Source organism: Physeter macrocephalus, chromosome 10 (genome assembly GCF_002837175.3).
Source record: "Physeter macrocephalus isolate SW-GA chromosome 10, ASM283717v5, whole genome shotgun sequence".
In the NCBI taxonomy this organism is placed as follows: domain Eukaryota; kingdom Metazoa; phylum Chordata; class Mammalia; order Artiodactyla; family Physeteridae; genus Physeter; species Physeter macrocephalus.
Genome location: NC_041223.1, coordinates 76131112 through 76147985, shown reverse-complemented (window position 1 = coordinate 76147985; position 16874 = coordinate 76131112). Strand labels below are relative to the sequence as shown.

The window sequence follows — 16874 nt, the reverse complement described above, 5'->3', positions numbered from 1 at the left end:
TTTTTCCATTAGTTTCAGTAGTTTTCATTACTACTTAGTAGAGCATTTTTTAATGGCTGCTTTAAAGTCTTTGCCAGATAAATCCAACATCTCAACATTGGTATCTATTGATTGGATTTTCCAGTGTGAGTTGAGATTTTTCTTATTCTCCATGTGTTAATTGTAGAGTGTATTCTGACCTTTTAAAATACTATGTATGAGATGCTGATCGTATTTAAATACTGTTGAGAATATTGCTATTTTGTCTGTTTTAGCAAGCAGTTAATCAGGTTAAGTCTGGCCACAAGTTCCAACCTGCCTTCTGTGGGTTGTGTTTTGAATGTTCCTTCAGTTTTCAAAGGTTTGGTTGTATGATTCACACCAGTCCTGGATGAGAGCCACCTGTGGCCAAGCTGGGAGATAAGTGGTGCTCTGTCTACTATTTCAATATTTTTTGCCTTTGGTATGCTGAATAGGACCAGATCCACATCTGTGCAGCCAGGCGTGAGTCCAGGAATGCATTGAACATTTGATGAGGTCACCTTACTGACCTCCTCTTTCTCTGCCATCTCTCCTGTGCATTCTACTTTCCTGAAATCCCCCTTTTCATTCCTCTTGCCAGAAAGCTGAGGTGTAGTTACTGTGCTCCACAGTGGGCAGTTGCACTCACACCTAGGACCAAGCAGCAAAAAGACAAAGAAGGAAAAATAACAACAGTGGGAGTTGGTCCCACCCTCTTGGAATCGGTATTCTAGCAAACAGAAAGTAACCCTCCTTCAGAGTTTTGGCTAATGCCAGCTACCCTTGCAATCAGCTTCCACTACCACCATGGAATTGTTTAGGGGCCAGGGTGCACACTAAGGGAGAAAAGCCAAAAAAAAAAAAAAAAAAGGGAACAAGGTTTTCTGTATTATCTCTGAGCATTAGCAATCTCCCTCCGCAGTCTGAGTTCGAACTAGATTTCTTCTGTAGCTCTCTGTGTTTCCACCCCAGTGGCCAATTCGCACACATTCCTCCCATGCTGTGGACACCAGAGAGAAAATAATGGCATACCAGAGGGGGAAAAAACTCAGTTATTTTGGTGTTATTTTGAGTTGTGATCTTCTACCCTTTCTATTTTGTGAGGTGTCAGACAGCTTCTGCATGCTTTCTGTCTAGGTTTTATAGCTGTACTCAGTGGGAAAGACTGGATGGAATGTGATTTTTCCTGTTGCCTGGAGCCAGAGCTGGTTTCTAGTCATCTTCTTGAGAACAGTGTCTCTATCTTTATTTTTATATTCCCTACAAGCAATTAAACTCCATTTTTGTTGTTTTGAAATCCTAGGGATTTATAGCATTTTCAAAAGATATGAAAATAGTTTTGATCCTTTAGAATAGAATTTTTATCATTTGTAAGGATTTGCTCATCTCAAACAATATTTCATTGTTTGTTTTATATAATCTGATGGCACAGCAATAATTTTTCTTTCTGGTGCAATATATTCTTTGCAATGTATTTTCAATTAATTTTATTTTTTTAGATATCTATTTTTTTCATTTTGTCTTTTTAATTTATTAAATATTTCAATATTTTTCCATTTAATAGACCTAAATATATCTGGATTTGCAATGCTATAACAGTATGTGTTTGTCTATTTATACATACACTTTGCTTGTTTACATTATGTCAAGTCTAATTCTCTCTCCACTTTTTCTATTATTGTTCATACTCTTGTCTATTCAATAATTTTTTCACATGCATTTAAAATCATATTAACCAACAATCTCCCCCCCACACATAAAAAACCAAAAAACTATTGACATTATAACTTGAATTTCATGAAACTACATTAATGTGTGAGGCCTGAAATTATTACAATATTGAGTCTTTCCATACAGAAGCATAATCTGACATGGTCTGGTAGACTCTAATTCCTTTGGATGTTGATTTCTTACTTGGTCTTTAATATGAAAAAAGATCTATTTATTGGGCTAAGATATCTATCAATAATTTTGATAATGTGCATGAGTTTATACTCAAATTTGCCCATCTATATTGTTGACATTTGCATTATAAGAGTATTTGTATGATGTCACTTTATCTGCTTGAGATTCTTTCTTATGCCAGTTTGAGAATATGGTTGAAAATAAGTTGGGATAAAAAATAGAACAGACAGTACATTTTCAGCATTGGGTTCATTGTCATCTTGGAATCACTTTTATTAAGACCCTATTACATTTCTTCCAAAAACTTTTAGTGAATAAAATCCATGCTGCTCACTAGTGACCCCAGGGAAATCCATAAATGGTGCTGTGTTTTGGATGACAGTAGGTGTCTTATAAATGTGGGAGCAATACAAACTGATGGTGTTTCTTCTCCTCAGCTGACAAGGAGATACACTTGATGTGTTTGTTCTAGGCTTAAATTTTAAGTCAAATTTGTTAGGAAAATAAAAATACAGGAACTGAGAGGGAGGCATTTCTATTGTGCTGGATTTTCCAGAACACTCTCCAGTGTCCATCATGCTGGCGATGGACTGTAGTTTCCATGTGCTTGATCCCCCTTAACAGAAAGCTTTCGTGGCTTCACCATCCAGTCAGTTGCTCAGGACAAAACTTCAGTCTGTGTCATCCATGACTACAATATTTTACACACAATCCAGTGTACAATCCACAAGCATGTCTTTGAGCATTGCATCTCTAACATCTCAGAAAGCTGACATCTTCTGTTGCCTCTGTTACACTTTGATCCAACATTAGGACTTCTGTGTGGATTCCTGTGTGATTCTCCTAAGGGGTCTCTCCACCAACAATACAAATTGTAAAACCGTGGTATGTCACCAGTGATGCCCTCCAGTTATCACCTCCTTTGCTGGTAGCCTGCTTAGCTACTTACTACTGATGCAAGAAATGCCTTTAACATATGGGCTATCTCAGTGACCTAATCTTTTCTTTCCACTACAGTCAAAGCAAACACTATTAATGGCCAACTTTTTCTATATAGAAGTCATTTTAATGATTTTCCAGTTCATTTTTCATTTAGTGGTTTTCTATATATTATGCCAGAAGTGGAACATATTACAAGTAGCTGTACTTTAAATTCAAATTAAAAAAAAAAAAGTCTTTCACATTGAAAATTTTTTCTAATGCTTGTTTTAAAAAAATGTTTTTAATGTTTTCTATGCATACTCTTTGTCAGTGTTTACAGACAACAGACTTTTACTTGTTGCCCTACTGTTTTCTTAATAGTATTTAAACCATTTTCTCCATAACTAGAAAAATAGATATTTCTTTAATTTTTTGTAGATTTGGGTCTTTTGTTATTAAGTAAGAAATTTCAAAATAGAATTCTAAATATTTAGGATTGTTGGATGAAATTGTATAAAATAATGAATTAACAGTTGCATGATTTTAAATATTGCGAAAATGCTCTCATTTCTCTCTTCATATTTAAGATGCTTAGTTTTTGTATGTCTTACTAATTTTTATGGCTTTATAAAGTCATTAGTCAAGTACCCATATTTTAAATTGTTGTCATTTTAAGTTTTGGGATTCTTATCATATTAGACTATTATTCTTATGCCATAATGTGGCTGAGGTAGTCATACTGTGAGAAATATTAGCAAAGCCATTTTTTTTCACTTGCATTCTCATTGCTTCTAATTTCATTCTACGGTTGTTGGAGTTTCTCTTGTTTTGTTTTGTGTTTTTACCTCGTCAGTTTTGAAGGGTAAATGTTATTAAATTTATAAAATATTCTTAAATCAACTTATTTGGACACACTCAACAGCAGAAGGCATCACAATATACTGAAATATGACAAGTAGTTTGGGAACCACAAAGGTGTCCTGCAGTCACTGTGGATCTCCCTCTTTTCCTTCAGGGTACCTTGGGCACAGTGCCATGTGTATGCCTTATGGAGTGAATGAGCACACCTACATCAATTTGAATATTAAACATTTTAGGGCATGATTCTATTTTTTCTTATATTTAGATAAATATGCATGTAAGGTGAGGTTCTGATATTTCTTTCTGCATATTGGAATTTTTTTCTGCCCTCGGTATGTATTACCATAATTTTTGAAATCCTTATAGATTGTTGGGTGATATGATTTGCAGGGCAATATGATTACTACTTTTTTCACATTCCTTTTCTCTCTTTTCTTCCAGATGATATATGTCCTATAGGATTTGACTGCTTCTTTAATGACTCTCTTTATTTTTTTCTATTCTTTTTCAAATTCTGTCTCATTTAGATTGTTACATAATATTGAGCAGAGTTCCCTGTGCTATACAGTAGGTCCTTGTTGGGTATCCATTTCAAATATAGCATTGTGTGCATGTCAATCTCAAACTCCCTGACTATCCCATCCCCCCACCCTTCCCTCCTGGTAACCATATGTTCATTCTATGAGTCTGTGAGTCTGCTTCTGTTTTGTAAATAAGTTCATTTGTATCATTATCAGATTTCTCATATAAGCCATATTATGCAATATTTGCCTTTCTCTGTTTGACTTACTTCACTCGATATGACAATCTCTAGGCCCATCTATGTTGCTGCAAATGCCATTATTTCACTCTTTTTTATGGCTGAGTGATATTCTATTGTATATATGTACCACATCTTCTTTATACATCCATCTGTTGATGAACATTTAGGTTGCTCCCATGTCTTGGCTTTTGTAAATAGTACTTCTATGAACATTGGGGTGCATGTAACTTTTTGAATTAGAGCTTTCACTTCTTCTGAATATGCCCAGGAGTGGGGTTGCTGGATCATATGGTAGCTCTATTTTTAGTTTTTTTAAGGAAACTCCATACTGTTCTGCATAGCGGTTGTACCAATTTACATTACCACCAACAGTGTAAAAGATGTAAAAAGTACATTCCCTTTTCTCCACACCCTCTCCAGCATCTATTATTTTTGAATTTTTGATGATAGTCCTGCTGACTGGTATGAAGTGATATTTGATTTTAGTTTTGATTTGTATTTCTCTAATAATTAATGAGGTTGAGTATCTTTTCATGTGCCTCTTGGCCATCTGTATATCTTCTTTGAAGAAATCTATTTAGGTCTTCTGCCCATTTTTTGATTGGGTTGTTTGGCTCCATTATTATTGTGTTCCATAGGCTAATCAGAAACACAACCAGAGATTCCAGTCGCACCCAACGTGCACATGTTGCTGACACTAGGACATCCCTATGTCCCCTGTCTTCTCACTGTGGGACAATATGACACATATCATTTCTCCTGTGTTGAACAGTCTCTCAACAAGCTCAATTTCCAGACATCTTCAACCCCATCCCCCCACCACCCACAGTTCTGCCAGAATGTTTGATGACTTATTATTGTTATTATTGTATTTATCATGCATCAATAAGCAAGTCATAAGAAAGGGATATAGAGTCACTGAAAGATACATTGATACATCTCAGTGATATTGCCTATTATTCAAATGTTAATGCAATAGTTATGGCGATCACAACATAAAATAAAATATCTCTGGCTTAATAATAGCAGGCCATTAAATCACATAAATGTCTGCGGGCTCTCTGGAGAATGGTGAAACTGAGCTGCCAAACCAGCTGGGGAAAAAATAAACAAAAGACAATCTGAGGTGTTTTTTTCTTCTTTTTTCTTTTTAAGAGTATATCACAAGGAGAAAATGTAAGCAATCTAGAATCACAAATGTATGGCCTTTCATATTTTATACAGACTTTATAATACATGTAAACTTCTTCTTTTCAAAATAAACATGATTAAGAAAATTTCTCCAAACAATATAGTTCTAAAACATAAAAATTATTTTGTTAATATTTTATTCTGATTTATTTTAAAATATTTTCTTTCCACTATAGCAAAATATTAGTGATTGGATAGCTGGTTATAAAGAAAACTTGATATATGGGCTATGGACAAAAATAATTTGGAGTATAATTTTCCAGTTGCTACAATGTATTATCTAAATTATCCAGTTAGCAACAACAACAAAAAATGATGTACAAAGAAACAGAACTTACAGAGAAATGAAAGCAACAGAAGCTGACTCTGAGGAGGCCCAGATTGGGAAAACTTTTTGCTGAGAAGGTAGCCACAAAACTCTCCTGTGGTTGGGTTCTATATCTGACATACCAGAAGAAACAAATCTACGGTGACAGAAAACTAGTCATGGTGCCTAGAGGTGGGGACCTGGGGACTGAATTCTAATAGGTTATTTTGTGATGACACATTGTTCTAAAATTACATTTGTAATGATGGGTGCACAAATCTCTCAATATACTAAAACACTGAATTACATACTTTAGTGTCATATGAATAAGACTGTTTAAAACGATATGCAGTAATTTTGCACACAAGCCTATTTTTTTTTTTTTTTTTTTTTTTTTTTTTTGCGGTACGCGGGCCTCTCACCACTGTGGCCTCTCACGTTGCAGAGCACAGGCTCCGGACGCGCAGGCCCAGCGGCCACGGCCTACGGGCCCAGCCGCTCTGCAGCATGCGGGATCCTCCCGGTCCGGGGCACGAACCCGTGTCCCCTGCATCGGCAGGCGGACCCTCAACCACTGCGCCACCAGGGAAGCCCCACAAGGCTATTTTTAATAATGGAATGGAGTCATCGTACAGAAAATCCACTTAAAAATTTATTTTAAAGTTATCTATAGGAAATTTGCCAATTAGTACATTATTTTCTTTAAATCACTTTCTATATTAACTCAAAAATCACTTTATATCTGCTTCTATAACTTTGCTATTGCATGCACTTCTTTTTAACAGAGTATTGGAGCAGCAGGAGTCAATATTCTGCACAAGGCAATCCCTAAAATACAAGCTGACACTTGATTTAGTCTTCCTTTGTCCAAACAAGATTACATGATCAAAGACAGAACTTTAAGAAATACCTTCTGTCTATGTTGAAAGAATCAACTGTAAAACCATAAATAAGGCACAGAAGAACAAGAGAGTGATTCTAGAATTCCTTTAGTTGATAAGTAGAAATACAATATATTGTAGATGGAAACTCCTAAAACAGTTTTATACAAAAAAGCAGAAATTGCAGATGTGAATTGTTATTATAAAGAACAGCAAAATTAAATTATGTTAAAAATTAGATCAAAGGAAAACAGAAAATGAGGTGATTCTTGGCAAAAAGCAGTGAGATCTGGATCAGATTATGGGTTTTGAAATACAACCAACTCTGAAATGTTTATAAATGTCCACTTGCTACCCACCCTCTCATGGAGACTAGGTACAGACTACAAGCATCTAGTAAACATAGGAGTATGATAGGAAATACCACTAAGAATGTAAAACAATAGTAACTCGGTCATATATGTAACATGCATGAAGGGAGAAGAATGGCAAGGGAGTCTTGCACAAATGAAACAGCCACTTCAATTCAAATAACTACACTGAGGGTATGTATTTTATAAATTTAATTTCAATAACTTCCCTTTACAATGCCATTAAATAAAGCAGAATAAATCAATAAAAAGTAACTAACATATAGATAAGAAATAATTCAGTTTCATGTAAGTCTAACTAAATTTCAAAATCCTTAAATACAATTAAAAAACAAACATATTCTACAATTTAATGTGAAATCTAGTAAATAATTTTCCTCATAATTAAAAAGTCAATCATTATTTGAGGATTTTTTTTTATATACTTATTTTCAAATGTTCTAGGAAACTACTACCAGGAATTTCAAGTAGATGTTCCAGTGGGAAAGCCTGTTATAAAAATTTTAGGAAAGTGCAATTTTAATAAGGCCTCTGTTATCCTCAGTTTTTCTTTTTTGACCCATTATAATTTTGAGCTAAAAAGAATAGACAGCCAGTTATTTTTCCAGCAAAAGTGGGTTTATCTGGGATCAGCAAATAATTGCAATTCAGGGTCTTCAATCATGGTGAGACCCAGCCAAGTCCCCAGCAAAAATGGAAAGGAGAACTCTTTTATAGAGGGAGAAAGGGAGTTGGGAGAGCCTTAAAAAGGTCCATGGCTTTTGGTTGGCTGAGTTGTGACCAGGAAAGAAGAGGGAGTCTTTCTTCTTCCTGTTGGGCTCTGCTATCCTAGTCAGGCATGAGGGGTCCCCTTTCTGAGCTCCAGATTTTAAGTGAGGTTTCCCTTTATTAAATTTTTACAGTAAGAAATACATAGCAGCGGTTTGCTGTTCTTCCAAGAATTTTTGTCAAGAATATCAATATAATTACTGTACTTTTATTTCCATTAAATCATGTAACCGATCTCCCACAGTCGGGAGGTACACCTGTTCTTCTCGGTTATGCTCCTATTACTTAAACATTTCTTATTCATGTGTATTATTAATTACTTTGAATGAAATTGTATAGAAAATAAATTTTGTAGCCATATATGTGGCTGTCTTTACTTGTTGCCAATATGTCACACTTAATCCCCAAAACATATGGGAGTTTTTGATTAAATTTCTTTTGGGACAGGTTTCAAAACTGTGAAAATGAGTAATCATTATGTTAATCATAAAAAAAACAAAATTATGTTGGATTGTTATTTTTTAAATGCTTTCATGCACATTATTTCTATCCCCTCTCCCTTTCTCTCTCTCTCTCTCTCTCTCTCTCACACACACACACACACACACACACACACACACACACACAAAGAGAGGTATTAACCTCTATTTTACAAATGGAAAATCATGATCAAAGAGGTCCAATAATTTCAGTAAACTCAAATCACACCCAGGAATTCAGATAACAAAATTTGATATGTTTTCAGAAGAATAATGCTGATGTTTTGGATTGTTTCTTTTGGCAAGGGATACAGTAAAATATTAATTCAAAATGAATAAAAATTACTTCTAGCATTGTTGATTAGTGCATTGTGCCTATTTTGAAAACTGTAATATATAATATAATACAATACAATATAATAATATTATTGCATAAATAATATTAAATTGTAATATTTTAAAGGATCATACACCTTTATTGGTAATCATCTTTGTAAAATTTTGAGTATAGAAAATGTAACTGTAAGGAATTAAAAGAAAATAAATTAAAATAACAAACTATTATTTTGTAAAAGACACTATTCACATGGTCAGTCTTGAAAGTTCAGAGATTTTTTTTTAACATCTTTATTGGAGTATAATTGCTTTACAATGTTGTGTTCATTTCTGCTGTATAAAAAAATGAATCAGCTATATGTATACAGATATCCCTATATCCCCTGCCTCTTGCATCTACCTCCCACCCTCCCTATCCCACCTCTTTAGGTGGTCACACAACACAGAGCTGATCTCCCTGTGCAATGCAACTGCTTTCCACTAGCTATCTATTTTACATTTGGTAGTGTATATATGTTAATGCTACTCTCTCAGAAAGTTTTGGGATTTTAAACTATTAACAACCTAAAGTAAACTTTGGTATAAAATTAATGTTTTTAAATATGTAGAAAAATAACTAAAGCCTATATTATGTTATATTATTAACTAATCTTGAAAACTGAAAGGAAACTGAATCTCCAGAGTTTTACATGAATGTTTTCGTGACTGTTGGAGATATTTCAGTAATTTTTACTGTCTTAACCTGCCATGTTGTGACTCTTGCCAAAATGGGTTTTTACTCACTGTAGCTAGTTACAAGTGGTGGTTTATTCTTTCATCAAATATTGTATATAATGTCCATTTCTTTCATAAGCATATATCATTCCATGTATGATTACTAGTTCAGAAAATGAAGAATTTGTATGATAGTATTCCAGTATTAACAATGGGTTCTTAGCAGAAGATTTTGTGTATCGTTTATAAACATTTTGCAAACATTTCCTCATTTAAACTCCATAGTCTTAGATGAACACACTGTCATTACCATGATTATACAAATGAGGACATTTTGACAGGGAGAGTGCAAATCATTGCCCAATATCACACAATTATATAAATGTGGTACATTCCTTCTTTAAATTCTTCCTACTAAAGTTTCTCAATTCTCCTCTTTGCTAAGTGGCACAAATGCCACTCATTTTAGGTACCTGAAACCAGTATGAAATGTCTACTAGGAAATTGTATTCAATTATAATTATATAAGCCTATACTATTCTACCTTTCATGGGACATTCTCAAATGTAGTGAAATTTTTCATACTTCTTATATATTGGAATTTCAAGTAGTCCCATAACTGTCCATGACAAGAGACTTTATTAGAATTTTTTATACTTTAGTTGTATCTGGTTAGCTGCCAATAGTGAAATAGTGAGCAAAGTGTAAAGCTAGTTATCACAAAGTCCAGTTTTTTTTTTTCTCAGAAAGGAATCTTCAGACTCTTGGAAACCTATAGGTATATATTCCAGGCTTAACTCATTCTGTATTATGTCCTTTATATTTAAGGGTTTCATTTATAGCTAATATAAGTATGAAAATGTGTTTGAGTGTATTTGAGAGAGAGAAAGAGATTGAGTTTGAAAAAGAAAGAATAAACATAACTAGATCTTCAGGGTGTCCATCTTTTATACCCAATTTATTCAATTTTAATATATTCATTTGAATTTGTGTTTGTGACTACTCAATTTATCAGAAAAACAATTGCATCATCTATGAGAAAAGATAAAGGAAGATTTAAACTACATATGTTTAGCTTATGTCAGGCAACAATCAAATTGTTGTCCAGCTTGCTCTGTGAAGAAAGGTTTCACTTTGAAAAAAGCAGTGAAACCACTGAGACATAATCAAACTACATGAAACTTAAAGAAACTCTGTGAAAATTCAAAGAAACTCTCCCACTGAAGTCATCACCCATACAAGAGTTGAAAGCACATACTTGGTGGCTACAAACCATAATCTGCTAAAATAACACTGTTACCATAATTTTCATTTTATTAGCTTTGTATATAATTTGTAATTTTATTTAAGTTTATGGTTGAATTGAGTATGCAAGCCTATGATATGTATGCCAAATTTTATTTTTATGCATTTTAAGTAACATCATAGAAATTTTGGTAACATTATAAAAATTTAAATCAATAATTGGAGTCTCTAAGAATTTTCCCATTAATAGTTTTTAATCATATTAAATAAATATTGATATAGTCTAAATTAACAAATTAATAATATTTATTGTAAAATACTGTGTTACATATCTTGCTTTATTCACTTAGTATATATACACGTATTTCAAATATCAACAAGTAAATTTTTACTAAATTATCTATAATGTGAATTAATCAGAGTCACACAATCTCTTCATCTTACAATATTTAAGCTTACTTGTCTGAAGTGAAAAAATTGTCATGAAAGAGCTGGGACTGGAACCCATATCTCCTAATTCATAATTCAATATGCTGCTATCACTGTCAGCTTGTACCTCTTAGCATTATTAATTTCATAAAAAATAAATGTAATGTATGAAATAATTATAGTAGAAAAATTGCCAAACCTTCATGCTAAATACTCTTCTTATGACTTCTTCCCTCATGGTGTCTTACTATGCAGTTTAACCATATATTTTCATTGTACATTTGTGCATTCCACTCTTCAGAGTGTCATATATATTCCATTTATTTCATTTTACTTCCAACAGATTAAATGTGGCTCCATCACAGTGTGTCTGCGGATGACAACCCCGCTGCATATTTAAGAGAAACTTGAACAATGTAAATCAATTATACTATTTTCCATGTTAAAGAATGAAATCTTGACATCCTCTGTAATAACCATGACAAAATTCCCCACCGACATTTTAAAGCAGAACTGGCTCAAACTCATATGCTGAATATTTGTTTGCAATGCCAGCTGATATATCGTGGTTTCTATGACAATTTGAGTGCTACAAAGATGGTGTTTTAAGCACCCTAAAATACCCTTTACCCACCCTAAATGTTTGCTCTAGCCATACTGAACTACTTTTATTTTTTTATTTATTTTTAAATTTTTATTGAATTATAGTTGATTTACAATGTCATGTTAGTCTCAGGTGTACAGTACAGTAATTCAGTGGTACATATATATATGCATTATATATAGCCTTTTAATATTATTTTCCTTTAAAGTTATTACATAATATTGAGGATAGTTCCTTGTGCTCTACAATAGGTCATTGTTTTTTATTTTATGTATAGTATTGTGTGTATGTTAATCCCAACTGAACTACTTTTAGTTACTTAAAATGCCATGCTCCAAATTCCTCTATGACTTTACTAATTTTACATGTTAATGGCATGAATTTCTGCTCATTCCACTTCCAATTTCCTGGTAAACATCTGCCTAAGTTGTTAAACATATCAGATTTCACCAGCTATAATATGTCTTTAATTCATGGAAGTCCAAAATATGGGCCTGTTCCTCTTTGATGCCAAAACATTTCATACAGTCATCACCATATTACACCAACATTTGTATATATTTATCAGTATTAACTGACCAAATAAATCATGTAGTTTATCTGTTTTACTTCTATCTGTTGTATCAGAGTATAAACCTTTCAGACTCAGATACTGTGCCTTATTCATCTTGGCATTTCCAGTGCCTAGTCTAATGCTTCATAGAAAGGAAAAGTTAAAATTTCCATAAATTAATCAATATGACTCAAACTGGAAATTTTGCTTTAATGCTGTAAAAATGATGGCAATTTGAACCTATAGCTCTAAAGGTTACATCACTTATATGTAGAAACTAACAATATCTAAAACAATATCTTAATTATGAATTTATGTAAAGGTGCTAGATAAAGCCAACAAGTCATTTTTATTTGATATTTCTTTGTTCCTTAAAAATCCTTTTGTTGTTAATTTCAAAATTACAAAAGAAGGAGCAATGATTAGATGAAGTAGATAAGGTGAAATTCACCATTGTAAACAAAAGGTTTACCATAACTGAAGATGTCCTAAGATTTGAGGACAAGATATCTTGGGCTCCCTGGTGGCACAGTGGTTGAGAGTCCGCCTGCCGATGCAGGGGACACGGGTTCGTGCCCCTATCCCGGGGGATCCCACATGCCGTGGAGCGGCTAGGCTTGTGAGCCATGGCCGCTGAGCCTGCGCGTCCGGAGCCTGTGCTCCGCAATGGGAGAGGCCACAACAGTGAGAGGCCCGCGAAGATATCTAAGATACCTAAATTAATTTAATAAATATATCAATGTCCTATTATACTACAGTAAGTTTGATCCAAAAATATAATTCTTTAAAATGCAGTATCTATAATTGTGAGATCCATGGACAGACCTGAGCCGCAAATCAGTGAGAGACTGAGGTTCTGGGCCACCTGGCTGTTCATCAAGCTTCAATACCAGTAGGGATGATTCTGGTTCCTAGGTTGGTGCAAGCTTTCAGGTTAGTGGTAATAATCTTAATAATCTTCTGGTTGATTGTCCGCATTTTAGGGAGATTAAATTAGAGACACTCAAAATGGAAACCCACTCTCTACCTCCACTCTAGAGGAAAGATTCTGTTATTTGCCCACATGATAAGATAAGATAAGGATCTTTTGATAAGAACCTTCAGCTCAACTCTTCTAAGAACAAGGGCTGAATGGAGAATGGGAGACAGTTGTGGATCTCATTATACAAGATTTTTTGTAATGGTGGCTCACATTAGCTCAGCTAGCCACTGCCACTGCATTGATTATGTACCTACTAGATTTTGGCAATTAATAAAACTAGGATCATGGGAATGCAGTAGGAAGTAAGAAAAAAAAAAAGGTTCTTACCTTAGAGGAGCTTTCAATCTTCCCAGAAGACAGGAGTAAATATACTAACACGAAGAATGAATTAAGGCTGCCGTTCAAATTTGCAAATGTGAAGTATTGTCTATGAATGCAGTGATTTACCTAGCCTGAGCCAGAGAATGTTGTTTAAGCAACCATCTGAAGGCTGAGAAGAAGTTAATAAGGGGAAGCACAGAGGAAGTGCTTTATGAAAACTATAAATAAGGAAGGAACTAAACATAGGAAGTTTAGTGTGTCTGGGGCAAAAATACCAAGAGAAAGAATAATGGAAAATGAGGCCGGGATCAGCAATGCATGATTGGTATTTGAAATTAAAAACAAAAATATGTAGGCTTTCTGGAATGCAAAGTATTCTCAGTGGAGCATCTCCCAGCCAAGCAACAATTAAACTGGTAAAAGTCATTTCAAGTCTGTGGAAATTGTCCTAAGAAGATACAACAAATGAAGAAATACTCTACTAAATCTTGACTGGAGCAGCAAGAATTTGTGGAATCTGAACCACACCTTGTCCCCCACCACCACCATTACCACCCAGTTCTGCATTACAGGAGCCCAACCCTAGGTGCTCTACTCTAGACTGGTGTAGCCAAGAAGACCTGGGGTCACTCTCTCCCTAGTTCCCAGAGAAAGGCTATGCTTTCACCTCTGGAAAGAGTCTGCCCTTGTTTCTCATCACACCATCCAGTCCCCTGCTACCAAAGCTCTATTCCATATAGGTGAGGCAGAGAGGAACAGATCCCCCTTCCTTTACAACCCTGCTGATAAGAAGGAAACTCTTCCTTAGGGACTGCATCCTGACAGATGCCAGAAAGCTTGGGTGTTGATTGCCCATGCCCCAGCCTAAGCATAAGATGGAGGTTTCATGCCAGAAGAGGCAATGCAGAAAAATCATGGGCTACACCCCCACAACCAGTACCCACTCTTAGAGCAGAAGTATCACTGAGAAAAGAGGGTCCCCACCTGGAGCTCTGGTGCAGTAGCAAGGGGTTCTGCCCATGGGAGAGGCAGACCATAGCACAAAGTGTTCTACAGCTTTGCCTGAGGGCACTGACTTTATTGGGACAGAAAATGGACAGTTCCATGCTTAAGGCTATTAGCAAAAATAATGGAGATCTGGGTGAATAGCAATTACAAAGAGGCTACTATGTTCATATCCCAAGCAAACAACAGAGCAGCCAGAAGTTTAATAGAATTTTCTGGGAGAGACAGCTTAGAAGAGCCCTCCTGGAATCCTGAGCACCTCTGGGGCTTGGGAAGGCTGTGTGCATGTGCTGGGTTGCACCCACTCAGAGCACTTAGAGCAGGACATGGGGTGAAATGGTAGACATTTGCCAAGCCACAAGCAGACCCATAACACAGGGCGGAAGCCTCACTGGCACAAGGAGATTAAACACAACTGCTAAGAAGACACTGACTGAACAATTAACTACTTTAGCCCAGAGGTGATGTATAGAACAGTCAAGTTGAAAAATAAAATAACTCTTATCCCCAGCAGTCTGGAAGACTGGCACCCTCCCTCCAAGGAGCGACCAGAGAGGGGAATCTCTGAGCTATATAACAGTCTCTGGTCAGATATCAGCCAAGAGTAATTCACCTCCCTGAATTCTGTTTACATCCTCCAAGCCACAAACACATCCAACAGAAAAGGGTAAAAATCTAACTGGTTAAGGAGACTTAAGCAAAACTTCTCCCCACAAAATGGCACATACCTCATCCCCACCCCGCAGAGACAATCTCTAGGTAGCTCAGCTAAAAGATTTTTTAAAAAGGGGAAAATCATATGAGCAGGGACATCACTGTGGGGAAAATGTACTTCACATAATTAATTTAGGCAAGTCACTAAACAAATAAATCAACAGGCAAACAGCAATAATAACCACCACTAGGTGGAGGAGTGGGGTCTGTATTGAGGTGCTATGACATATTATCTGAAATGTCCAAATTGCAGCGAAAAAATATGAGAGATGCATAGAAACAGAAAAAGGTTACCCATATACAGGAAAAAGCAAACAGTAGAAACAGATGGTGGATTACACCAACAAAGACTTCAAAGCAGCTATTATAAATCTGTTCAAAGACTAAAGGAACTAAGATTAAATAATTCAAAGAAGGCATGATGACAATTTTCATCAAATAGAGAGTATCAATAAGAGATAGATACTATAAAAAAGGCACAATGGGAATTCTGTAGCTGTAAAGTTTAATAATTGAAATAAAAAATTCACTAGAGGGGCTGAACAGTACTGACACAGGTGCAACATGGCTCAGTCCTGAAAAGAGTACACTAAGTGTGAGAGAAAAGTCACAGCACCACATATGGTGTGATTCCATTTATGTGAAATGTCCAGAGTAGGCAGATGCATAGAGGCAGGAAGTAGGTTAGTGGTTGCCCAGGACTTTGGGGTGTATAATCGGAATTATTTCCTTCCCATAATTCATATTCTGAAATCCCAAACCCCAGTAAATGAGAATGTGCCCTTATTTGGAAATAGAGTATAGTGCTATCCTTGCTGGGATACTAGAAAGGACATTAGGTAAAAACTAAGTAAAACTGAATAAGGTATGGATTTTAATAATAATGTATCAATATTTTTTCATTAGCTGAGACATGTAATATACTAATGTACAATAGTAACAAGAGAGAAGGGATTCCCTGGTGGCGCAGTGGTTAAGAATCTGCCTGCCAGTGCAGGGGACACAGGTTTGAGCCCTGGTCTGGGAAGTTCCCACATGCCACGGAGCAACTAAGCCTGTGAGCCACAACTACTGAGCCTGCACTCTAGAGCCCACGAGCCACAACTACTGAGCCCACATGCTACAACTGCTGAAGCACACACACCTAGAGCCTGTGCTCCACAAGAGAAGCCACCGCAATGAGAAGCCCGTGCACTGCAACAAAGAGTAACCCCTGCTTGCCTCAACTACAGAAAGCCTGCGTGCAGTAATGAAGAACCAACACAGCCAAATATAAATAAATAAATAAATAAATAAATAAATAAATATTGTTTAAAAAATAGAGGAAACTGGGTGTGGGGTACAAGGGAACTCTCTGTACTAATTTTACAACTTCTCACTAAATCTAAAATTCTGAAATTAAAAGTTTATTTTAAAAATGAGTCTAGGGATGGAATGGGGGGTAGATAATCCTGAGCATTTTGGGGCATGTTAAGGAATTTGAACTTTAAGAATTTTGGAAAATAACTGGAAGATTTAAATTAT

The 16874-nt window shown here is 35.4% G+C and overlaps 1 protein-coding gene across 2 annotated transcripts in view; it reads left to right on the top strand.

Moving 5' to 3' along the window:
- EYS (eyes shut homolog) overlaps positions 1-16874 on the top strand; it is a 1767714-nt gene that overhangs the window by 185469 nt on the left and 1565371 nt on the right. For both annotated transcript variants that reach the window (XM_024133056.1, XM_024133057.1), the window contains exon 10: positions 5567-5576. In XM_024133056.1, the coding sequence (XP_023988824.1) occupies positions 5567-5576 (10 nt within the window). The remainder of the gene's footprint in view (positions 1-5566; positions 5577-16874) is intronic.